The 26,214-nt window shown below is 43.8% G+C and overlaps 1 protein-coding gene across 1 annotated transcript; it reads right to left on the bottom strand.

Moving 5' to 3' along the window:
* Positions 1-3,810: 3,810 nt before the first annotated feature.
* On the bottom strand, positions 3,811-26,214 carry ZKSCAN2 (zinc finger with KRAB and SCAN domains 2). The gene is made up of 7 exons (XM_003261643.4): positions 25,110-26,214; positions 23,576-23,762; positions 21,356-21,447; positions 20,377-20,503; positions 14,846-15,529; positions 11,627-12,118; positions 3,811-8,530 (listed from the first exon to the last, which is right to left on the bottom strand). Exons 1-7 carry the CDS (start codon positions 25,506-25,508, stop codon positions 7,608-7,610), a joined length of 2,904 nt encoding a protein of 967 aa, XP_003261691.1. The 5' UTR covers positions 25,509-26,214; the 3' UTR covers positions 3,811-7,607.

Below are 26,214 nucleotides of genomic sequence, written 5' to 3'. Positions count from 1 at the left end.
AGGCTGGTCTTGAACTACTGACCTCAAGTGATTGGCCCACCTCGGCCTCCCAAAGCGCTGGGATTACAGGCGTGAGCCACCGGGCCCGGCCAGAAGGGACTCAGGACTCACTATCTGGAAGAACGGCCTGGGCTGATCCCGGTGACTCTCAAATTCATTCTGACCCTACAGAGTGGAATCCAAAACTGATCCCGATCACCAGGTTCATCTCTATCCCAGCTCCTTTTTTCTCAGTAACAAGGAAGTCACAGAATTTTGGGGTGTTAGAGCTAGAAACTCTATTACAGTAGTAAAATATGGTGGCTGTAAGTTTACATCCTGAGGAAGATCCAAGTTTAAATTTCAAAACTATCACCTTTTTGCTGTATGTGCTTGAAGAAGCTATTGAAATTCTTTAGCCTCAGCTTTCTCATCTATAAAATGCAACTACGACATCAGAATGCTTATGACAATGTTTATAAAGCATTAGCACAATGCCCAGTACATAGTAAGTACACAATGTGTTAGCTCTTATATTTATTATCAAAGTTTTTGCAATTTGCAGGCATCAGAATCATGACAAGGGGTGGGGTTTGGCAAGAAATTTCTTCTTCTTCTTTTTTTTTTTTTAGAGATAGCATCTCGTTCTGTCACCCAGGATGGAGTGCAGTGGTGCAATCACAGCGTGCTGCAGCCTCGACCTCCTGAGCTCAAGCGATCCTCGAGCCTCAGACTCCTGAATAGCTGGCACTACAGGTGTACATCACCACAGTGGCTAATTAAAAAAAATTTTTTTTTGTAGAGATGGGGTCTCACTGTGTTGCCCAGGCTGGTCTTGAACTCCTGTCTTCAAGCATCCTCCCACCTTGGCCTCCCAAAGTGTTGGGATTACAGGCGTGATTACCAGCCTTGGCAAGAAACTTCTAAATGAACTTGGGACATATGTATTTTCTCAGTCAAGTATTCTCATATAGGGACCATTAGGGCCTCCCAAGGGAAAAAGGTTGGAACCCCTTCATCCTGTCCAACATCAAATTTCAAAACCCAGAGAAGCTAAATAATTTGACTGTAATTACAGAGTTGTCTAGCAGCAGAGCTCAATTAGAATCCAGGATCTTGGACACAGTCTAGTGCCCTTTCTACCACAACAGGTGTGTACTTGATTCTCCAGACCCTTAGGGTACAAGTACCGAGCCATTTCCTTTTGCCAGAACTGTGTTGAGGTCCTCACATGCCATGTTGCTGGGAATCCTAGTATCCCTACTAGGATTATATTTTCCAAGAACCCTCGGGGTTTAAGCAAGCCAAAAGGGAAGTGTACCAATCTTTTATTAATACTTACACGGGCTGGGCACGGTGGCTCACGCCTGTAATCCCAGCACTTTGGGAGACCGGGGTGGGTGGATCACCTGAGGTTAGGAGTTCAAGACCAGCCTGGCCAACATGGTGAAACCCCTTCTCTACTAAAAATACAAAAGTTAGCCAGGCGAGGTGGCGCACGCCTGTAATTCCAGCTACTTGGGAGGCTGAGGCGGGAGAATCTCTTGAACCTGGAAGGCGGAGGTTGCAGTGAGTCAAGATGGCGCCATTGCACTCCAGCCTAGGTGACAGAGTGAGACTCCATCTCAGACAACAAAACAAAACAAAACGAAACATAACACCTTGCATGTTGTCGTAGGGAAAATTTTACTTCGTGCCAGCAGCTGCTGTTCTCTCTGCTGCCACATGGTGCCGCTGTTGGAAGAGGGTCTCAGAGATGCTGTATGCTATAGCAAAGTCACACTGGTGTCTTCAAAGAGGGCTCCTTTACTGATAATTCCACAACTTCCATGCCAAGCACACTTGCATGCGCCATGGACTCTGCACATGTATCCAAGCAAGGCTTATGACCTTTCAGGTCCCTCCTCTCCCCCCGGCCTCGCTAGAGCCCTATACACACCACCACCACCACCACCATCATTTTCCCTCCAGAGTCTGACCACCTCAGAGTTAGATATTTACTTGTCTTGGAACCCAAAGCCACTGTTCCCCCTCCAAGTCCCTGCACCCATCATAAAGTTTGGGGGTTATGATGAGCAATGCTCCTTTTAGTGCTTGGAACACAAAGCATTCATTCTCCTCCCTTGATGTCTACTTGCCTCAACTGATTTTTAGGAATTGAAAATTTGTAATCCTTAGAGATTTTTTTCCCCTCAGAGACTTAAAAAGTCTCTCATCCAATTCCTAGACCTCAGTGAGTTCATAGACTTAAGTCTCTATGAAGGAATGGGAGGTCCGGTAACCCTGTGGAAGAACCCTGATGGAACATGGCCTGTGAAGATAATGAGCTTTTATCTTGGCTTTTGCCAAAAAGGTTTGTGGCCATTTACTCAAGGAAAATACAGGGGGACTCATCTAGTTATGGATACTCTGCAGACACTGGCTCTGAGCAGCTACACCTCCTGAGGTCTCTGGGTCCCGTTGCAGCACGCTGCATACAGCATAGGCTTATCAAGTCCACGTGACAGATACTTTGTCTGGAGTCGACCTCATGTTTAGGTGAACTGGCTCTCAGAACACATCATATAGTTCTACAGTTCTATGGTGTAGTTGGAAATAGAGCCTCAGCAAGTGCTAAAATCTCTACTCTGCCTTTACAACCCATGGAGCTGGAGTTGTTATGGTAGGAAGAGCTAAGTGGAAGCTACTGGAACATTTCCTGTATGCCAAAATTTTCAATCAAAAGCAATGCTCAAGGATGACAGAAGATGCCACCCCCATATGTGCCACTTTTGGGAATAAGGATTACCTTGAGTTAAAGGCACTTGAGAAACAGCAGGTGCCACAGGGCACTCTCACTCCTCTTTTACTTCCTGAAAGCAGGAGATGAACCCCCAACTGAAAGACGCCCTCCCTGTCCTGGGAAGAAAGAAACGTTATCACAAGATGGGGAGGCAAGGCCGAGCGAAAATCTGTACAGACCTTGTTAAAATAATCCTTATCTTCCTTTGATCCTCCCATATATTTTAGGTACTTTTCCACAACTGACTCTGTTCAATCCATAATACAGTTAGGTTTTGCTACTTCTTTGGGTCTTCATTCCTTTCCTTTTTTTTTTTTTTTGAGACGGAGTCTCACTCTGTCGCCCAAGCTGGAGTGCAGTGGCGCAATCTCGGCGCACTGCAAGCTCCGCCTCCCGGGTTCACGCCATTCTCCTGCCTCAGCCTCCCGAGTAGCTGGGACTACAGGTGCCTGCCACTATGCCCGGCTAATTTTTTTGTATTTTTAGTAGAGACGGGGTTTCATCCTGTTAGCCAGGATGGTCTCGATCTCCTGACCCCATGATCCCTCTGTCTCGGCCTCCCAAAATGCTGGGATTACAGGAGTGAGCCACGGCGCCTGGCCGGGTCTTCATTTCTTGTGGAGACTCCTGTGTATGCTTTTCTCTTGTTTATCTGTTTTGTGCTACTTTAATCCTCAGGCCTAGCCTGAGACCCTAAAAGAGTACAGTTTTGTCTCTCTTGTTACTCTATCTTTGAAGAAACTTTCAAGACTTCCTCCACCATTAGGCTATGGGGGAGTGCCTCAGAAACACAGGCAGCATGTGTATCCAAGGCTAATTCCCTCCTAGCACTGGAGATGACCGTTACTGGGACAATGACAGGGACAACCATCAGAGGGCTGCTGCAGACAGACAGCTGTGGACTTAGAATAAGACCCCTGCTACTTGTGGGAGACAGCAGAGAACTAGAATGAGACTTGAATTCTTTTCACTGGCTACTAAGATCAGCTTTTATCAACTTCTTGGTACATTATATTTTCCCTTAATAGAATGACGTCCTTCAAATTATGGCAGAAATCAATGGGAGCCATTTATTTTAGACATTTATTCCACAAACAAGTTTTCAAGAAGACATCTAAGTGAACACTGATACAATGAATCGACATCCATTTGCCCCAGGTCTTGGAATGCATTCAGAGGCAGAGGCTTCCAGTTTCACAAGTTACTTGGACGCTCCTTTAGCCAGGGCTGCCCCAGCTCCCTCACAGCTGAGTCTTATCTGTCACCGGGCACCAGACCTCCTGACAGAGGCTTCCTTCACTTCAGCCTGCCACTGGTTATCGAGGTGCTTGGGGGGCTGCCTGCTGTGGACGACAAGGGACTTGCCCTCTCTCCTTCCCGAACAAGCTCCTGGGCTGACTGTGCTGTCACAGCATCCCTTCCCTTTCCTGAAGCACATGATGGATTTGGTATGGCCAGATGCGGCAGGCACAGGAGAGCTGGGCCGGCAGCCTGGTCTTCTAACCTCTTCCGCATCTATATCACGCTCCACAGCCTCAGGAAACATTAGAGGCAGAGCAACTTAGCAATCAAGTTCAACTTCTCTTCAGATGAGGAGCTGGGGTCCAGAGAGGCTATGATGTGTCAAACAACACTCATTAAGTAGTGACAAGACTAAAATTTGCCTCTTTCAGCTTCTGGTCTCATGCTTATTCCACCAAGGCCAGGCTGCCCTGAGCCGTTTATGTGTGAGGTTTCCCTCTTTAAAAAACTGTTTATTTCCAGATAAATGAATTACGTTGAATGCATAATAACATCACTGGTAAGAACTGGAGGTATCTGTGGCAGTAACAAAGCAAGCCTAGGTGGGACATACGAGCCCAGTTTCCAAAATGCCTTCGATAAGATGATAGTGAAAAGTTGTCAGTCTATGCTGCTTTTCCAAAACAAGATTTGACAGAATTCACAAGGAAATAAGACAAAATTAAATAAATATAGGTTGGGGTAGTTGGTTGAGGTGGGCTGTAAGTTTTGTTGAGCTTTCCAGCAGCCAGAACAGAAGGAGAAAAAGCAGCTTAAGTTACAAAAATCACAGTGTTTGTAATACATACATACAGATCTACACACACATGTAGACGTGTGTGTGTATATATACTGCGCTTACGATCAGAGCTTTCCTTGGTACTGAGATCTAGATAAAAAAACCTTTTTCTATGAATCTTCATAAAGGCAATGTTACGTGATCTAGAAGACACATTGGTCAGAACGTGATTATTCATTTTGACTTATATGTACCAGGTGAAAACAAATAAAATGCAGGGAGACAAGTAGTGTTGGTTTAAAATGGGGGGGAGACCTTCCATTTCTTCAGAACAAAGTTCATCAAATTAATGTAACACATATCTAGACAGCCCATTTACAATTAGGAGTAGAAGTAGGGGAACTCAAATTCCACCTCAGCTTGCTCCCAGGCATATGAGAGTTAAACAGAATCAGTTTGCCCCACTAGAGAGGGAATGGGTCTTGACCCTTTCCTGCCACTGGGGAAGGTTGAGAGATGAAGGTACAGAATATGATTCTGGGCAACTTAGCGAAACTCTTCTGCAAGTGAAGATGATGTTCTCATGACTGAGCTCCTGGCCTTCTGTAACTGCCATGGTGTAAGCGGCCCCACCTTTTGCTGTGATGCTTCCTCTACCAAACTGTGAGTTCCCTGAGCCCAGGCACCATGCTCCTTTCTTCCTTTGTGTATCCTTCACTGTGGCTAGGACATGGCCTTACATATAACAGTGCTTCATATTTATGAATAAGTCATCTACTTTCCTGAATCATGCTTCCATATAATATCAATCCTGTGTACATATTACTAAGTGGTAATTTCTATTAATGCGCATCTTCTCTAGAGCTGGAATTCCAGAACATCTACACAATATAAACACAAGCCCACTGGCACCACAAACATCTTACTGTGCTACACACACTACCAGCATGGAACTGTACTTAGCATTAGAAATCTATAACTTGGACAACACAGAAAAATCAACCTATTGAGATGTGAACAGTCATAACATTTTCAACAAACATAAATCAGAAACATTTATCAATGTTTACCTGAGTCACCTGCCTTCCAACAGGCCACACCCTATTCTGGCACCATAAATTAGATTTCTTTCTACAGTGCCTACCCTCCTAGGTACTTTGCTGAACAAGTTTCAAAAGATTGAAACATACCAAAAGGAAAAATATCATTTCCAGATGGCTTCAGATAAGAGCATTTGACAAAGAGAGGGAGACATAAGAGCAAAATAATCACCTACAAACAGCCCTGACTCCGGTTCCCTTCCCATTAAACTTGTGACTTCTCCTTTGCCAAAGCAAAGCCACCCTGGGTCACCTACATACTAAGGGAATAAATGCCACTGGCTCCATCCTGAAGCAACTGGCCATGGAAAATCAAATTTCGGGGTTTCATCTGTAACTTCAAAAGTGAATTAACCATCCCCCATCAGAACTTTTCCTTCAGTGTTTATTGGGTTACTGCCGGGGGTTCTCAACGAGATTTTTCAGACAAAACAGGTAAATGAGGAAAACAAAAACGGTGTTCTGGATTTCTGGATTGAAGTTTTTACAAATGTTCCCACTTTTCACCCAGTGAGCTCTAGAGTTGTGTTAAATTACTTGGGGCACTACAGTTAGGTTTCTGATGTGGTAAACAGGGACTAGAGGCCTCAGGAACAGAGACTGGGAGATTTAACAGCCAGACCTCAGAGCGCTGGTCTAAGCTGAGGTGCTATCTGATCTACAGCAGGCCAAAGGAGTCCAACTGGTCTTAGAAATGTTTCAGGTGTCTATTACCTCTTCCCTATCCCCTTAAAGTTTCAGAAACACTTTTATAATATTATACCGCAGTGTGGGGGTGGGAGGTACGAAATATGCCAACATACCAGTCGTGTTCTAGATAAGAGCCAGAGAAGTTAGAGGATAGAACTAGAACGCGTCTGAAATCCTGCTTTGCTTTAGTGAGACACACCATGAACAGGCCTCCTATTCCATCTGAGGAGGGCACGGTAGTTCAGAAGAGGCCGGCAGAAGCACCCAGAGCAACTGAGAGGTAAGTGCAGGGCTATGAGAAACAGTAAAAGGACCTGGGATTACTTATAGGCCAGAGAAGCAGCAGCCAGGGGATTTAAGTCTTCAGGTACAGAAAAGGATGAGGGGTGATCAATTGCTTCTCACCTCCATGGAGGGCAAGGCATTAGTAACAGGATTTCAGTGACAATACAGGGATTCTGCCGTAGCTATTTGGATCAACTTCTTGACAAAAAAAAAAGGTACACTGTAACAGACTTCTGAGAAAAGCTATAAAATCTTCACTCTTCTTTTGTGGATCTCTTCAAAACCAAGATGGATTTGATGTAGTTCTGATCAGACTCCTCAAAGTTCTATCTAAATGTGAAAATCTGTTATCAAGTTGCATCCAGGATCTCACGGAGTAGGTAACAACAACAAAAAAACTTTTGGCATTTTTTATGTCCTTGAAAACAACTCTCACCCACATGGAAGATCTTGAATGCTGCTGAACTTAGCAATCCAGTTGCAGTGGCCTCAACGTACTGAAGAGTATTTCATTCTGAACTTGGACAATATATCTTCTCCACATTCTTAAAGGAGAAGCTGAGACACACAGAAGAAGAGGAACAGACTGATGAAGTTAGAGGCAGAGGTGAGAACAGGATGAAAGTGTCTAGTTTATTTATATTCTCGAGTTTACCTTGGGAGTTACACTTCATAGCTAAGAAAAGATTGCTTCCAAGAATGAGATTAGGGTAAAATGGCTAAGGGGGCATTTAGGAAGAGAAGATCACCATCAAAAAGTTTTCCTAAATTCATCAGTCTTTCCCTTATGTGGGTTCTCAGCGCAATACAGAGATGGAGGGTGTGGCAGAGGCTTTTCTCTCACATGAACTTCCCGATGTTTGGTAAGAACAGAACTTTTACTGAAACGTTTGCCACACTGGGCACATCCATAGGGCTTCTCTCCAGTGTGTATTCTCCGATGTTCTCGAAATCTCGTACAGTTATTGAAACTTTTTTCACAGTCCACACATTTATAGGGATTCTCCCCAGTGTGAACTCTCCGGTGGGCGCTGAAATGAGAACTGTTGGTGAAGCTTTTCCCACACTCTCCACACTGATAGGGCTTCTCACCGGTGTGGGTTCTCTGATGTATAATAAGACTAGAGCTCTGACTAAAGCATTTTCCACACTCTCCGCATCTGTAGGGTTTCTCTCCTGTGTGGATTCTCTGGTGGGCACCAAAATTTGAGGAGTCATTAAAGCTTTTTCCACAGTCAAGACATTTAAAAGGTTTTTCACCTGTGTGGATTCTTTGGTGTCTGATCAGGCTCCTGCTTCTACCAAAGCACTTCCCACAGACACCACACTTGTAAGGATTCTCCTTGTGGTGGGTCATCCGGCACATCAGATGAGTGCTCCTTCCAAAGCTTTCTCCGTATTTGAGAAGTCTGTAGGGTCTCTTCCCCACAAAAGGCCTCTGATGCACAACGGCTTTCCCTAAATCTCTAGGCTGAGACATCGGCTTTCCCTGTCTAATTCCTTGAAGATTTTCCCATTGTCTTCCTGAGATGCATTCCCTTTTGTGATATTTGCTGGGGTCGGTACTCTGGGAAACAACTCTTTTAGACTTTTCTATTAATGCCCTATGCTGTTCCATGTCCTTATATACTATCTGTGTTGGATCCTCCTTGATGCTACTTCCAATTTCAAAATCTGAAAAAACAAAAGACAATACAAATTTCATACAAGTCTGATATTAATCATAAACAACCTGGCTTGCAAGGCTTGATCCGCTTGCTCTCCATACACTTCTCTAACCTCAGATCCTGTGACTCTTCCCTGATTCATTCTGCTGTATTTCTTTCCATTCATAAACAGGCCAATAACAGCCAGTACAGAGTAGGCCTTCAGAAATGTTTCCTGCATTATAATCCAAGCCATCATTCCCCATCCATAACCCGATTAACATGGGGGCAACCTGGCTTATCTCCCTGAGGTTCCACTCTAATTCATCCTATTTTCATAATTTCACCTCTATACTAAAGCACACTATACCACACTGATCTTTAGATTAGATTCTGACCAAGTCCAAGTTCCTCGAGGGACTTGAGGAATTAAATTCCTCTACATATCTAATCATATCCCATCCAAGGGTACCCGTTTCTTCTCAAGTGTTCTTCTCACTTTGTTTTTCAGGCTGTCCCATAAACCACATTAAATGAAATCTTAATTCTCACTGTTCCCCAAATTGGAATTATTTTTCTCACTCTTTTCATCTACATCCCACGTTCACTATATCTTGGATCCAGATTTTCTGTGAAGTTTTCTGGACAGACAGCATGACATGGTGAACAGAGACAAGTTTTGGAATTATACGGCTCTGGGTCTGGTCCCATCTTGGTCAGTTATTAACTGTGTGATTTTTGTATTAACTTATTATGGAAAATTCAAACACAGAAAAGTCTGGAGAACAGTATGTATAATGAACTCCCACAAACTACTTACCTACATTTAACTATGACCTATTCATGGCCAATCCCATTTCATTTCCACTCCCACACAGTCCCTGCTCCCTCCATCCAGACTACTTTGAAGCCAATTCCAGACATCACGTTATTTCATTCATAAACATTTCACAAGCTGTGCAACTTAGGCCCAATTCAGGTTAATCCTTGTTCTTAGGCATCTGCTCTCCTGCCTTGTTTCTACTGCCAGTTTCAACATTACTTTCCTTCCACACATTCAGTGGAAACCACAGATAACTCTCAATCCCAAGTGTGGAGGCTGTGGCATGGGATAGGGAGAGGAGGGCAGCCATCAATCAATCTAGTGACTTAAGTAAAAAGCCTTAACAATTCCATCTTTCACTTATTAGTAATTTTTTTGTCACTCAGGCTGGAGTGCAGTGGCATGATCATAGCTCACTGCAGCCTTGACCTCCCAGGCTCAAGTGATCCTCCCACCTCAACCCCCCAAGTTGGTAGGATTACAGGTGCACACCACCACTCCCAGCTAATTTTTTATTTTTTGTAGAGATGGGGTCTATGTTGCTGCCCAGGCTGGTCTCGAACTCCTGTGCTCAAGCGATCCTCCCACCTTGGCCTCCCAAAGTGTTAGGATTACAGGTGTGGGCCACCACACCTTGCCTGTCAGTACTTCTTTTGAAGTTTTCTGATTGAGTCCAACATTGTCCTGGGATTTGGAGAAAGTCACAGCCTAGCAGTTGGCTCAGAGAAAGCTTGACAGGTCTGGAGCTCACTTTAAAAACAAGATTCACAAGGACTTTGTTTCCAGAGTTATCAAAGCCAGGGTTCTACAGGACTTAATTCAAGCCTTCATACTATAATTTCATATATATATATATATATATATACACACACACACACACACACACACTAAGCTAGAGTCACTTGCTTCAATAAACTAGTCCTGAATTACCCCACATATTCAACTGATTGCCAGGGGCTTAAACTAGTGTTATGGGAAGACGGAGCTCCTGTCCTTCAGGAGCTCACCATGTCTGGGAGGTCTTACATATAAAGTGTTCAGTGCCATAAGACAGAGACAGACAAAGTATGGGAGCTGAGAGAGAATTTGGACATGGAGGTATGTAGAGCCAAGGACATTCAAGGTGGAAGGAACATCGCAAGCTAAAGTTTGGATGTGAAAGGGCTTGAGGTGTGTGTAGGAAATAGCCAGTAGTTCCACTCTGAATAAGCACAGAGTTGAGGAAGGAAAATACTAACATGTAGACTAGAAGAGTAAGATGAGCTCAGATCAAAAATGGCTGTGAAACCTTAATAGTGTGGGTGGGGAAAACTGGTTTGGAGGCTTTTACAACAGTCTAGGCAAGAGAGAGAGAAGACTGAACTAGACAGTGGCTAATGGTAACTGAAAAGGGGACAGATAGACGTGATAGTCTGGATGAGGGTGGGAGCCCACGGGGAAGAGCCATGGTGTGGTAAGGAAGATGGTGATGTTAGTTTTGAACATCTTAAGCCTGAGTTACTAGTGACAGGCCCACGAGGGCATAAGTCCGTGGAAAACATGCAGATGGAGCTCAGGACCAGAATAAAGTCTTTCATTTAGTCTCTGCCTATCTTTTTTGTCTTGCACACCACATATAACTGTAAGATGTTCTTCTTTTGTGCTTACTGACACACTTCCTTCATCCAAGTTTTTTCTCATGTGTGATTCCAAGTTTTTCTTCCCCATGGTACTTCCAGGAGATACAAAACACTGTCTGACCCAAACCAACAAAAACCAAGGCTGAGAACCCAAGGACTGAGTCACTCTAACATGAGTTCCTCCTTTGAATAGAAGCACCATGAGAACAGGAACTTTGTTTGTTTGTTTGTTTTTAGATGGAGTCTCTCTATCACCCAGGCTGGAGTGCAATGGCACGATCTCAGCTCACTGCAACCTGCACCTCCCAGGTTTCAAGTGATTCTCCTGCCTCAGCCTCCTGAGTAGCTGGGATTACAGGTGCCCGCCACCACACCCAGCTAATTTTTGTATTTTCAGAAGAGACAGGGTTTCGCCATGTTGGCCAGGCTGGTCTCGAACTCCTGTCCCCAGGTGATCCACCCGCCTCAATCTCCCAAACTGCTAGGGTTACAGGTGTGAGCCACCATGCCTGGCCAGGAACCGTTTTATTCACTGCTATATCCCCTGTTCTTCAAGTAGCACAGGCACTCAAATATTTGTTGAATGAAGGAATATTCATGAGCTATGTGCAAGATCTACCGATTTTTCAGTAAATCACACTTACTCCTCTTTGGACTAAAACTCCTTGGTTTTGCATCTTACCATTTGGGTTCTGCAGTTGACCTGGAGGTCCCTGGAATTCTGGCTCTTGCACAATTTCCTCCTCGCTCATTCTCTCACTGCAAGAGTCTTCTATTACTGCCTCCTGTGAGGTCTCTTCAGGTTCCCAGCCTGTAGGTTCCTGGGGTTCAACCTCAATATCCCCTCTTCCTTGCCTTGAAGGTGATGGGACTTCTTCCGGGGTGCTGGGGGAAGGAGCAGGTGCCCGAGAGTTAATCAGGGCATCCATCTCCTTGTAGAACATGCAGGACTCTAGCACGTGGCCATTTTTCACCTTGCGGTAACTCTTCTGAAGGCTTTTGAACTTGGTTCGGCACTGTTCTGGTGTCCGGAGGAAGCCACACTCTCGAAGTTGTTCAGCTACAGCCCCATACAATTTGCTCTTCCGATGACAGGCTTGAAGCGCTTCATAAAACCGAGTCTCACGGAGGATTTCAAGAAAAGTCTTGGTTTCTTCATAGCCCCAGTGCACACCTGCCATTCGAGGATAAAGTTCACAATGTAAGAAAGAAAAGGAGTCTGTAGCCTCTATACTATATACATTAAGAAATGCAGAGGTAAAAAAAAAAATCCCATTCACAGCGGCAACAAGAACTACGATATGCCTAGGAATAAGCTTTGCAAGAAATGAGGTCTATATAAAAATGTGTAATATCATAAAACTAGAAAAAATGACAAGACACTGTTTATGAATAGGAAGACTCATGTTGTACAGATATCATTTCTCATATGAATCTATAGTCAAAATCCCAATCAGATTTTTAAAACTGAAATCAGTAAACTAATCTCAAAGCTTATTTGGAAGAATAAAAATGCAGTCTCCCAAATCTGCCATTGCTACGGTGATTAACTAAATGATTTAGTTCTCTAGAAGTCTCTTTCCAAAGTGGTTAAGAATAATGACTAGGCCGGGCGCGGTGGCTCATGCTTGTAATCCCAGCACTTTGGGAGGCCGAGGCGGGCGGATCACGAGGTCAGGAGATCGAGACCACGGTGAAACCCCGTCTCTACTAAAAATACAAAAAATTAGCCGGGCGTGGTGGCGGGTGCCTGTAGTCCCAGCTACTTGGAGAGGCTGAGGCAGGAGAATGGCATGAACCCGGGAGGCGGAGCTTGCAGTGAGCCGAGATTGCGCCAGAGCGAGATTGCGCCAGAGCCTGGGCGACAGAGCAAGACTCCATCTCAAAAAAAAAAAAAAAAGAATAATGACTAGAATTTCCAATAGGAAATATTCCCCTCAAATTTCCTACAACTTCTGTAACCAGTCTTCCTTGAGGAGCAGAACTATGTTCAGAGTAGTTTTTGGATGTCATTGAATCCTCTACTTTGAGATGAAATGATCTGTAAGACAAGACTATGGTCTGCATTTATAGCGGAATAAAACTTTTCAGGGCATATCTAAATATAATTTGTAAAACATACTTTTTGTATGTTTTGTAATCTATAGTAGGAAAAATCTCTATCCTCTATCTTACTAGGTGGTCTCTTCCAGGCCTATGACTGGATTCCCATATTTGAGACCACACCAAGAGTCCCAGCCTCATGTTGATGGACTTTCAGATTGGTGAGACCTGTCTAGGCATAATGCATCTTCCCACCTTAGCAGATGTTTATTTTTTATTTTTTGAGACAGAATCTCAGTCTGTTGCCCAGGCTGGACTGCAGTGGCACAATCATGGCTCACTGAAGCCTTGAACTCCTGGGCTCAAGAGATCCTCTTCGCTTCAGCCTCTTGAGTAGCTGGGACTACAGGAGTGTGCCACCATGCCTGGCTAATTGTTTTATTTTTTGTAGAGACAGAATCTCACTGTGTTGCCCAGCTGCTCTCAAACTCCTGGCCTCAAGGGATCCTCCCAGCTCAGTCTCCTAAAGCGCTAGAATTACAGGTATGAACCACTGCATCCAGCCAGATATTTCTTTTGAATGGGTTTAGTCATGAATACTTTCCCTAGCCTGAGTTAGTTTTCCATTCTATGTAAGAATTTATGGGCTGGGTGCGGTGGCTCACGCCTGTAATCCCAGCACTTTGGGAGGCCGAGGTGGGTGGATCATTTGAGGTTGGGAGTTTGAGACCAGCTTGACCAACATGGTGAAACCCCATCTCTACTAAAAACACAAAAATTAGCCAGGCATGGTGGTGGGTGCCTGTAATCCCAGCTACTTAGGGGGCTGAGGCAGGAGAATTGCTTGAACTCACCCAGGAGGAGGTTGCAGTGAGCCGAGATTGCGCCACTGCACTCCAGCCTGGGTGACAGAGTGAGACACCATCTCGAAAAAAAAAAAAAAGAATTTATCTCTAGCTGGAGTAAAGAAACGTTACTAATAACAGTGATACCAGGCAATGCTGTATTATATTTTAGCATTTTCACAGTGCCTTCATTTATATTATCCTATTTAACACTAGTAACAACCCCATGAGGTATTCTTAGTCATATTTTACAGATGAGAAAATTGAAGCTCAAAGTAGTTATGTGATCTGTCTACTGTCACACAGTTATTAATTGGCGATTTAATTCTGCATGTCTCAGTCACGAAATATTTAACACTAGCTCTCTTTTGCATGGTGTATCTGTCTGCCTTTTTAATTTTAATGTCTCTGTATTATATTTAAGGTGGATCTCTTATAAGCAATTAATGTCTGATAATCTTAAACCTTTAAGTTTGTAATTAATTATATATTTGGATTTATATCTTATTTTTTCCATCTGACTCATCTATTTTGTACTTTTTCTCTCCTTTCTTGTCTTCTTTTAGATTACACAAAAAAGGTTTATTTCATTTTTAATGAAAACCTGTTGAAACTGTTAAATAATTTTGTACTGGTTATTTTAGATAATGTAATAATGCATGCTTGACTTATAATCCAATACAATTGATTGCTTTATGCCAATTATCAGATAATACTAGATTAGAACCCTTTAACTCCATTTGTCTTCCTTCCACAAGGACCCAAACACTCAAAATCCATGCTGTGCTATAAAGTGAAAACGACTCCTCCATGGCCACTTGGAGCAGTTACTCCAACTGCAATGGGGGCAGCAGCAAGCACCTGAGGGTACTTCAGTAATGTGGCCACACCACAATGAAAGTGGTGAGGTGTGTGTGACAGCGCCCCCCGGGTTTGGTCACTTTTGGTCTACTGCTTTTTCCACAAGATCATACATCTGTCTTCTTACCAGAGAAACAAAGCACAATTCTTACCACTGAGGTTCTGAAACAAGACAGGGGCACCACGGATTTCAGACTTGTGGATAAATTCGACGCCTATTTCATCACCATCAGAATCTTCTGCAGCTTCCTCCTCCTCCACCAAGCTGATGTGTTCTTTAGCACTGATGGCAATTCTCTTCAGTCTGGGGACAGGTATCATCTCCTTTGGTTTATCAGTGGACGGAGCATGGGCTGCAGGGTTCAACAAAGCATCCATGTCCTCAAAGAAGGCGCAGGGTTCTAGCATGTGGCCATTTCTCACCTTTCGATAGCTTTTCTGGAGACTTTTGAACTTGGTTCGACACTGTTCTGGGGTTCGAAGGAAGCCACATTCTCGCAACCATTCAGCCACAGCACCATACACCTGGCTATTTCGGGGACAGGCCTGAAGTGTTTCATAAAAGCGAGACTCTTTGAGAATTGCCAGGAAAGTCTTTGTTTCCTCATAGCTCCAATGCACACCTGCTATCTTTTCATCTTCTAAACCCCACTGCTGCTGCTCTCTCCATGTTTTTCCTGCACTCCTTGCAGGGACCTGAATAGCATGAACTGACTTTTCCTTGACGTAGTTGCTTCGTAGGATACTTCTCTTGTTAGAGGAATGCAGACCTAGAGTCCATGGCTCCTTTCTCTGTTCCAACCGGGTTATCTTGTTAGATGTAGACACTGTACTTCCTACAGTAAAAGAAACATATTTCATGGTAGACACAGAAGTCATTACTGCATGCCTCAATCTTCTGCTGTCACATGCTCTCCTGGGCCACTTGTTCACACCCAAACCTTCCTCAGCTGTGACACTGCACATTTATTTTTACATGACTTCCTTGGTACAAACATCTACTAACTTACACGATCATTTTACTTTTCATGTATGTACCATTTCTTTTCCTAGCTAGTTCTTACAGGAAAACCTTTAAGGGTAAGAATATATTTTTTTAACCTTTGATTCCCTCTCAGTAGCCAATGTTGTGTTAGGTTCAGGGTATGCCCCTACTCAGTATTTGTTACTTGTAAAATAAAGTGTATCTTTTCCCCACATTCCCCTCCATGCCCACCCCAACATACATACATATATAGGCACTGGGACTATAAGAGATGAGAAGTCAAGAATTTTTTGTTAAACTATATTACAAAGCTATAGTAATCAAAACAGTACGGTCCTGGCATGAAAACGGACACAAAGACCAGTGGAACAGAATAGAGAGCCTAGAAAGAAGTTCATGCATGTATGGCTAAATAATCTTTGACACAGTGCCAAGAACACATCACTGGGAAAAGGTCATCTTTTCAACAAATGGTGCTGGGAAAACTGGATATCCAGATGCAAAAGAATGAAACTGGACCCCCGTCTTACACGACTCACAAAAATGAACTCAGAATGGATTAAGCCTTAAATGTAAGATCTGAAACCATAAATCTCCTAGAAGAAAACACAGGGGACAAAGCTCGTTGACACTGGTCTTGGCAATAATTTTTTTGAATATGACATCAAAGCACAGGCAATGAAAGCAAAAATAAATGAGTGGGACTACATCAAACTACAAAGCTTCTATACAGCAAAAAAAAAGTCTAATCCAAAACAACAACAACAACAAAAACAGTCAACAAAGTGATGAAAAAATCTATGGAATGGAAGAAAAGATTTGCAAACCATTCATCTGCTAAGGGGTCAATATCTAAAATATACAAGGAACTCCTACAATTCAATAGCAAAATAACAACAACAAACCAAACAATCTCATTAAAAAATAAGCCCGGGACACGAATAGACATCTTCCCAAGAAGACATACAAATGGCAAATAGGTACATGAAAAGGTGCTCAACATCGCTAATCATCAGGGAAATGCAAATCAAAGCCACAATGAGATATCACTTCATACCTTTCAGAATGGCTATCATCAAGGAGACAAAAATAAGAAGTGTTGGTGAGAAGAAAATGAAACCTCTGAATACTGTTGGCAGAGCTGTGAATTGGGAAGAGTCATTACGGAAAACAGTACAGACGTTCCATAGAGAACTAAAAATAGAATTACCATATGATCCAGCAATCCTGCTACTGGGTATATATGCAAAAATATTAAAATCAGTAGGCCAAAGAGGCACTACCATGTTCACTGCAGCATTATTCACATATAGCTAAGATACAGAAGCAACCAGGAGGCTGAATGGATAAAGAAAATGTGGTCTATATACACAAAGAAATATTATTCTGCCTTAAAAAAGAAGAAAATTCTGCCTTTTGCAACAACATGGATGAACATGGAGGACATTATGTTAACTAAGGTAAGCCAGGCACAGAAAAGACATATATCACATGATGCCACTTTTTTGGCGGAATCTAAAAAAGTCCAACTCACAGAAGTAGAGAGTAGAAGATGGTTACCAGAAGCTGGGGGAGGAGGAGGGAGGATAGGGAAAGTGGAGATTTGATCAAGGGGTACAAAATTTCAGTTAGATGGGAGGAATAAACTTTAGTAATCTATTATATAAATTTAGTAATCTATTATATAGTGACTATAATATGTAGTAATGCTTTGTCTATTTCAAAATTGCTAAAAGCGTAGATTTTCTTTTATTTTTGAGACAGAGTCTCACTCTGTTACCCAGGCTGGAATGCAGTGGCGTGATCTCGACTTGCCTCTGCCTCCTGGGTTCAACCGATTCTCCTGCCTCAGACTCCCAAGTAGCTGGGATTACAGGCACCCACCACCACACCTGGCTAATTTTTGTATTTTTAGTAGAGATGGTGTTTCACCACATTGGCTAGGCTGGTCTCAAACTCCTGACCTCAGGTGATCCGCCTGCCTTGGCCTCCAAAAGTGGTGAGATGACAGGCGTGAGCCACTGTGACTGGCCTAAAAGAGTAGATTTTAGATGTTTTCACCATAGGAAAATAAGTATGTGAGGTGATGAATTTTTTTTTTTTGAGACAAATTCTTGCTCTGTTGCTCAGGCTGGAGTGCAGTGGCATGATCTCAGCTCACTGCAACCTCCGCCTCCTGGGTTCAAGTAATTCTCCTGCCTCAGCCTCCCGAGTAGCTGAGACTACAGGTGCACGATGCCACGCCCGGCTAATTTTTGTATTTTTAGTAGAGACGGGGTTTCACTATATTGGCCAGGCTTGTCTTGAACCCCTGACCTTGTGATCCGCCCACCTCAGCTCCCAAAGTGCTGGGATTACAGGCATGAACCACCATGCCCTGCCGTGGTGATGGATTTGTTAATTAGCTTGATTTAATCATTCCCCAAAGAAAACATGTATCAAAACATCACATTGTACCCCATATACACAATTATTATCTGTCAATTAAAAAAAGACAAATGATAATAACAAGGTTGTGGAGAAAAGGGAATGGTCATGCGCTATTGGTGGGAAGGTAAACAGGTACAGCCATTACGGAAAACATTAGGGAGGCTCCTCAAAAAATCAGAACTACAATATGATCCAGCAATCCCACTTATGGTATATATCCCAAGGAGACAAAATCAGCATCTTGAGGAGATAGCTGTACTCCTTCACAATAGTCCAGACATGGAAACAACCCAAGTATCTGCTGACAAATGAATATTGAAAATGTGAAAATATAGGAAAAAAATATATAATGGAGTACTAGTCAGTCATAAAAAAGGAGCCTGGGCACAGTGGCTCAACCTGTAATCCCAGCACTTTGGGAGGCAGAGGTAGGTGGATCACAAGGTCAGGAGTTCGAGACCAACCTGGCCAATATGGTGAAACCCCGTCTCTACTAAAAATACAAAAATTAGCTGGGCATGGTGGCATGCACCTGTAGTCCCAGCTACTCAGGAGGCTGAGGCAGGAGAATCGCTTGAACCTGGGAGGCAGAGATTGCAGTGAGCCGAGATTGCGCCACTGCACTCCAGCCTGGGTGAGAGCAAAACTCAGTCTCAGAAAAAAAGAAAAAAAAAGAAGGAAATCCTGCCATTTGTGACAACACTCGGAGGGCATTGTGCTAAGTGAAATAAACCAGACAGAGGAAGACAAATATGATCTCACTTACATGTGGAATCTAAAATGCTGAACTTACAGAAAGCGAGAAGAGAATGGTGGTTGCCAGGGGCTTGGGTAAGGGGAGATGTTGGTCAAAGGGTATAAGCTTTCAGTTATAAGATTAATAAATTCTAATGTATACAGCATGATGGTTACAGTTAATATTATACTGTATACTTGAAATTTACTGAGAGTGTAGACCTTAAGTGTTCTCAACACACATGTACATAACTATGCAAGGTGATGGATGTGTTAATTCAAATGTGGTAATTATTTCACAATGTATATGTACATAAAATCATCAGGTTGCAATATGACATTCTTAAATATACACAATTTTATTTGCACATATACACACACACATATATATATTTTGAGATGGAGTTTCGCTCTTGTTGCCCATGCTGGAGTGCAATGGTGTGATCTCGGCTCATTGCAATCTCCGTCTCCTGGGTTCAAGCTATTCTCCTGCCTCAGCCTCCCAAGTAGCTGGGATTACAGGCATGTTCCACCATGTCCAGCTAATTTTGTATTTTTAGTAGAGATGGGGTTTCACCATGTTGGTCATGCTGGTGTTGAACTCCTGACCTCAGGTGATCCGTCTGCTTCGACTTCCCAAAGTGCTGGAATTACAGGCATGAGCCACTGTGCTTGGCCTTATTTGCATATATTTAATAAATAAATATTAAATTTATTTGTACCCCAATAAAGCCAAAAAAAATTTGGTAGAAGAACCCAATTTTCAAACAAAAACTTACAGGAACCCACAAATACATATATCAAAGAAATAAAATTGAGTTGTTTTGCTTAAGGAGGTTGAGGGTGGGTGGGCAAAAAAAGCCTTATATCTTATTATAGCTTTGTGGTCCTGAGACATGTCAAAGATGTCTTTCTCCTCAAAAGAGACTGAAATCTACTTTTCTACTACATAAAGGGGAAAAATAATCTGTGACTTCACATTTGAAAATTACTGGTATAGATACATTTTCATAAGTATTTACTGAAAACAAAATACTTCACTAATAAAATATTACATTAATTAAAAAAAGAACTTCTGAAGACATTTTGGTGAGGTTAATAGGAAAGAGCTGTTAAGAACAGAAAGCAAATTGAGAATTTGCCAGCTTACAATACAAAAGAGAATAACATGTCGTAATTTGAATCCTAGCTACATTGCTTACTTTATTTTTTGACCAGGGGAAGTTTCTTAAGCTCTCTAAGCCTCAGTTTCCTAAGGAATAATACCATTTACTGTACTACACCATTTTATATAATACAAATGGTAGTCATATGTAACTCCTCTCCAATGTTTTAATCACTAAAGTATTATCATTATTTTTTTACTGGAAGGAGGGGTGGGTGAGGGAAGAGAACCTGGCTAAGTGATTACTCTAGACAATCCTTAGAGATCCTTTAAGTGTTAACATTTATATCTGCCTATCTTCTAAGCAGTAGAAATGAATACATTAGAAAGCTCCAAGTCTTATATTTGGAAAGGGAAGGAATCCTTACCCAGGGAGACCACGTTCCCAATATTCTCCTTCCTGAAATCCCGGTAGAGGTCCCTGTGGGCAGGAATCTGATGCACATTCTTTTTGTAGGAAAAGCCTCTGGCCACGTGGATATCTTTCACTGGTTCCTGTAATGACACTAACACCAGTGACTACCAAGATAACTGCACAGGTCTTCAAAGGATGAACAATCATAGATGAGGCAGAGAAGGACCCTAAAGAAGAACTGAAATCAAGGAACAAGTGGATAGTTTGTGCCAAATGAAGCAGAAGAAAAAGAATCATAAGATGACAAGATAAGCAAGATGATCCAGCAAGGAGTCTCATTACTCAGGAAGACTGGGTCCCATCTTTTCCGGAAAAGGAATAAGGGGGAAATACACTTATATGCTTGTGAGGAATATAAGTATACTTAAAGTAAGTAAAGTAAGTATATTTAAAGTAAGTATAAGTAAAGGAATAAGGGGGAAACATAGTTATACTCTTGTGGGGAGTATAAGTATATTAAAAGTAAGTAAGTATATTTAAAGTAAGTATAAGTAAAGGAATAAGGGGGAAATATACTTTTATACTCTTGTGGGGAGTATAAAAATTTGAGGACAGTGAAGGCACAGAAAAGCATTGTGCCTAAACACCCTAGTAAGGAAGGCCAGAGAAGATGATTACGGCAGGGCGTGGTGGCTCACACCTGTAATCCCAGCACTTTGGGAGGCCGAGGTGGGCGGGTCACTTGAAGTCAGGAATTTGAGACCAGCCTGGGCAACATGGTGAAACCCCATCTCTACTAAAAATACTAAAACTTAGCCAGGTGTGGTGGTATGCATCTGCGGTCCCAGCTACTCAAAAGGCTGAGGCAGGAGAATCGCTTGAACCCAGGAGGCAGAGGTGGTTGCAGTGAGCTGAGATTGTGCCACAGTACTCCAGCATGGGTGACAGAGTTAGACTCCATCTCAAAGAAAAAAAAGACAATTACAATGTACCTGGGACCCAGCAGGAAGCTGTGTGGTTGTCACTTCCTGGTCTAGGGTATTCCATTCATCAGCAAGGGCAGGAACCCAGGGAGAAGGCCGAGCTGTAAGAATAGAAAGAAACAATTAGTAATCTGGGCTTTGACCCTTTAATTCATGCTGTCTCTCTTTTTAAGAGATGAGTACGTATTGAAACACTAGCAAATATAAATTCACCATTTTCTCTATGAGTTCAGAAGAATGCCCAAAACCACAGTACCCTAAAGCTGGGATCACAACCTCAAATGCTTTCCAGGGGTTAGCAAGTAAAGTACAAGACGAAGGGGGCCAGGTAAGGACTGTGGGAACTGGAGATCACACATCGGATTGAAAGGGCACCGCCAATGCCAATGCTCAGGTCCCGCTCATGTCTCAGTGTGAGACTATGGCTGTGGTACCTTCCCTCCTTCCCTTCCCCCACCTTCCTTTTCCCTTCCCCTCCCTTCCCTTCCTCCTTTCCTCTCTCTCTCTCTCAAACACAGACATTTGCAAAGCATTCCATCATAATATAAATCTGGGGAGGCATAACAAAGTATAGTAGTACCGAATCTTGCCTCTCTGTGAAGGGCTGGGTAAGTCAGACAGACTTGAGGTTTAAAAATTGTGCCACTCTGGGGGAAAGGCAACTAACATTTATTGAGCACTATTATGCACTGGCTCCTTTACGCTGCCTCATTTAATCTACACTAATGGCCTTGTTATTTCCCTTTTAAAGATGAGAGGACTGGGCGCGGTGGCTCACACCTGTAATCCCAGCACTTCGGGAGGCCAAGGCGGGCAGATCACCTAACGTGAGGAGTTCAAGATCAGCCTGGCCAACATGGTGAAACCCTGTCTCTACTAAAAATACAAAAATTAGCCAGGCGTGATGGCACGTGCCTGTAATCCCAGCTACTCAGGAGACTGAGGCACAAGAATTGCTTGAACCTGGGAGGCGGAGGTTGCTGTAAGCTGAGATCGTGCCACTGCACTCTAACCTGGAACAAGACTCCACCTCAAAGAAAAAATAAAATAAAATAAAGATGAGAGAATGGAAAGTTTCAGAAGTTAAGTATCCTGACCAAGGCCACATAGATAAAAAAATGGCAGAGCTAGGTTTTGAATCTAGGTCTGTCTGCCTCTAAAGCCTAAGCTCTTAGCCTCTGCGAATTCATGCTTCTTTTCATATTATTTGCCCAAGATCACAGACAGAGGGTGGCAGAGACGAGACATAAACAGAAGACTTCTGACGGCAGGTTCAGTGATGTTTCCATTCCTCTCTTTAAGACTGAGATGAAGCCACACTTCAGGAGATGGAGAGATCACTGTGGACTGGGAAGGACAGGGTATTCATTTCCTAGTATTTGACCTGACTCATTAATGTGCAGGGCAGCTATGAATGTCAGTGGTCCCTTCTCTGTGAAATCTTAACTGTTTATCTCTCTTATATGCCACTTCTGTGATGGCTTGTGAATCAAACTTTGAACACAAATGTCTTGTTCCCTTTCAAACAGCTTTTTGACTTGTTTATAGTCAGCCAAGAGCATATACACATGGCAGGACTGAAAAACACAAGATGATTGTAGAATGTAGATCTTATTTATTTTTTTTGTAGAGAAAATGTGTTTGTCTCACTATCTTGCCCAGGCTGGTCCTGAACTCCTGGCTTCAAGAGATCCTCCTGCCTCGGCCTCCCAAAGTGTGGGGATTACGACGTGAGTCACTGTGTCCAGCTGTGGAGAGTTTAAATAACACCACAGGATCTCATAGCTGGCCCAGGCAATCTGTTTCCCCAGTTTGGATCTTTTTTTTTTTTTTTTTTTTTTTGAGACAGGGTCTCGCTCTGTCACCCAGACTGGAATACAGCGGTGTGATATCACGGCTCACTCCTGGGGTCAAGCAATCCTCCTGACTCAGCCTCCTGAGTAGCTGAGACCACAGGTGCATGCCATCACATCCGGCTAATTTTTTTTTTTTTTTTTTTTGCGATTTTGTAGAGACTGGGTTTTCCCATGTTGCCCAGACTCAATTTCCATCTTTATGATATTTTTTTACTTATATTGCATATGTTCCTAACTCTTGAAGTGAATGAAACCTTTCTCCTATTCCGAATATGTATCTAGGAGGCCCTCCACTGAGCATACACAGCGTTGGAGTACTGTGGAAATCTGCCCTAGCCTCTGCACTGGGCATGCTCCAAGTCTTCCCTCTTACCATTCTTGGGTAAGGGGCGATGTTCTCGCTTTCGGTTCAGCTGTTCCTGGTGTCCTGAGTGGAGGCTTCCAGCTTCCTCCCGAGACACCACCCTGGGTTGGGTCTCCACCTGCTCTGGCTGGAAGTCTGCCACCTCCCACGCTGCTCTAAGTCGGGCGTGCTTTTCCGGGTGCATGGGACTGCTGACCTGAGAAATGAAGTCAATACCGTAAGAGGGAGTAAAACAGGCCCATATCAGGGTGAAATTCTCCCAGGAAAGATATCAAAGAAGGACAGAGATATGGGAAGGAATGAAAATTCCACTCCATTCCCAATGGAGTCTCTCAGAGCGCTGGGCTGAGTACTGTCCAGCAGTCTGGGTATAAGGTAACAGAAACAATATTCTTTTTCTCTGAGACGGAGTTTCGCTCCTGTTACCCAGGCTGGAGTGCAATGGCACGATCTTGGCTCACTGCAACCTCCACCTCCCAGGTTCAAGCGATTCTCCTGCCTCAGCCTCCCAAGTAGCTGGGATTACAGGCATGCACCAACACGACCGGCTAATGTTATATTTTTTTTTAGTAGAGTTGGGGTTTCACTATGTTGGTCAGGCTGGTCTCGAATTCCTGACCTCAGGTGATCAACACGCCTCGGCCTCCCAAAGTGCTGGGAATTACAGATGTGAGCCACCGCAACTGGCCAGAGTAATCTTTATTACTAAACAGAGGGGGATATCTGTCAGGAGTGAAAGAGCCTCCTTGTTGCTAGAATATGTATTATTTGACTCTTTATATCTGTTAAGTTCGCAGAGAAGTTACCAGGACATGAATATATTCGCTAGTGAAATGAAAACTTACAAAATTAATATCCATATCTATCTGTCTATCCCTGACCAACACAGCAACCTGCTGATAGATCTCTACACAATGCAAGTTCGGTGCAAGGTGAAACTGCAAATCTTGCAAATGCTGCAGAATTTCACGAGGTTCATGAAAGGGAGGTTGAAGAACAACTAGAAGAGCACGCAAGCCACTGAGAAATGAAGATGTGGCAGTTAGACTGGAGGAGAGTGACAGAAATGACGGCATGAGAGCACTTCAGAAGACACTGAGTGGACTAGTAAACACTTGGAGACGGCTCTGGGATAACGGATGAAGTCTTTTTTTTTTTTTTTTTTTTTTTTAAGGGGGGACAGCATAGCCTTTTTTGATCAAAATGCGTAAGTGAACCTCTGTGACACAAAATCATACTGTTCTCTTATATTGTTTTGTTGCAAACATTATGCCAAAGGTGACGATAAATGCTTAGGTGAATAATGTCTGGTTTGCATTGCAAGATAACATTTCAACCAAAGCTTTTATTTTTGTATTTCACGTGAAATTCTGATCCCCTTTTAAGTGGATTCGCTTAAAGTGAAAAGACCCCCTTATAGGGTCTTTTATTAGTACCATTTATCTTTCTCTGAAGAGCACTTCTTTCTGCAATACATCCCTGCCCACATGCCTTTCCCATTCCCTTTTTTGTAAGTACAAAAATTTGGAAAATCCTCTCTCACCTGCTGCCTTAGTCTTCCAGCCTCTTTCTCCAAATGCACTACCAGGGCCACCGCTTCCTCTCCACTTTGCGGACACTGCTTCTGTGCCCAAGCCTGAATCTTCTCGGGTAAAATGGTGAGAAACTGCTCAATCACCAGCAGCTCAAGTATTTGCTCCTTGGAACGCATTTCTGGCTTCAGCCACCGGCAGCAAAGTTCCCAGAGTTTACTGAAAGCTTCGTGGGGTCCGGTCACATCCTCATAACAGAATTGCCTGAAGCATTTGCGGAAGGTCTCAGAGCTATCCGATCCTTCCAGAATGGGCTCTGATGCCCACTCGGGGTCCTTTTCCACCTTCATTATTAGGCATCCCTCAACCTCCAGGGGCGCGTCGATCTGAGAGTCGAGGGCTACAGCCATGCTGCAGCCATTCACGTCTAGCTCAAGGTGGGGACCCAAAGAAGACTCCAAGCGCTCCCTGCTTAATGTTCCTGGGAGTGTGATAAGGTAGGGAGGTAAAAACAGGTCGGCAGGAACAGGGTATTCCAGGCTGATTAATCAAATCTATGCCAGGCCCTTGAAAAGGTGAACGTATACCCTAAGATGCAAAAGCCCGGCCTCTTCTCCAAACAAGATGTGACCCCGCAATGTGGTTTTCCAGGGTGCATCCCTCTTAGTGCAAAGTCGGAAACAGGGAGGCTGGACGACTGGGAGAAAAATGAAGCAGATTGAGGAAAGGCTGGGCGGAGGCGGACAGCCGGGCCGGGAGGGGGTGTGCCGGCTACTCCGGGGTCGGGCTCCGAGAGGCGAGGCCCCGAGTGGGTGGGGCCGGATGTGCAGGCCCCGCCCGGTGCCAGGTTCCGGGCTCGGGTCACGGTAGCACGTCCAGGCCGCTGCGGGTCCCACTGGGGGCAGGCGTATTCCGAGAGCGGCGCCGGGCTCTTTCGGGCCCACGACGGCCCCGACTGGCCGCAGGAAACCTCTGTCTGCCGAGGAAGGGCCGCAAAAACCGTTCCGCCCGGAGCGGAGAAGAGCTGCGGGCTGAAGCCAGGCCTCGCAGGGGGCAGCGGCCGGCTCCTCGCGTTCGGCCTCGTCCACTCGGCCCGCGGAGAGCGCGGGGGGCGCT

Source organism: Nomascus leucogenys, chromosome 2, assembly GCF_006542625.1.
Source record: "Nomascus leucogenys isolate Asia chromosome 2, Asia_NLE_v1, whole genome shotgun sequence".
In the NCBI taxonomy this organism is placed as follows: domain Eukaryota; kingdom Metazoa; phylum Chordata; class Mammalia; order Primates; family Hylobatidae; genus Nomascus; species Nomascus leucogenys.
Note: the sequence above shows the minus strand (reverse complement) of the source record. Positions and strands in the feature narration are given on the sequence as shown.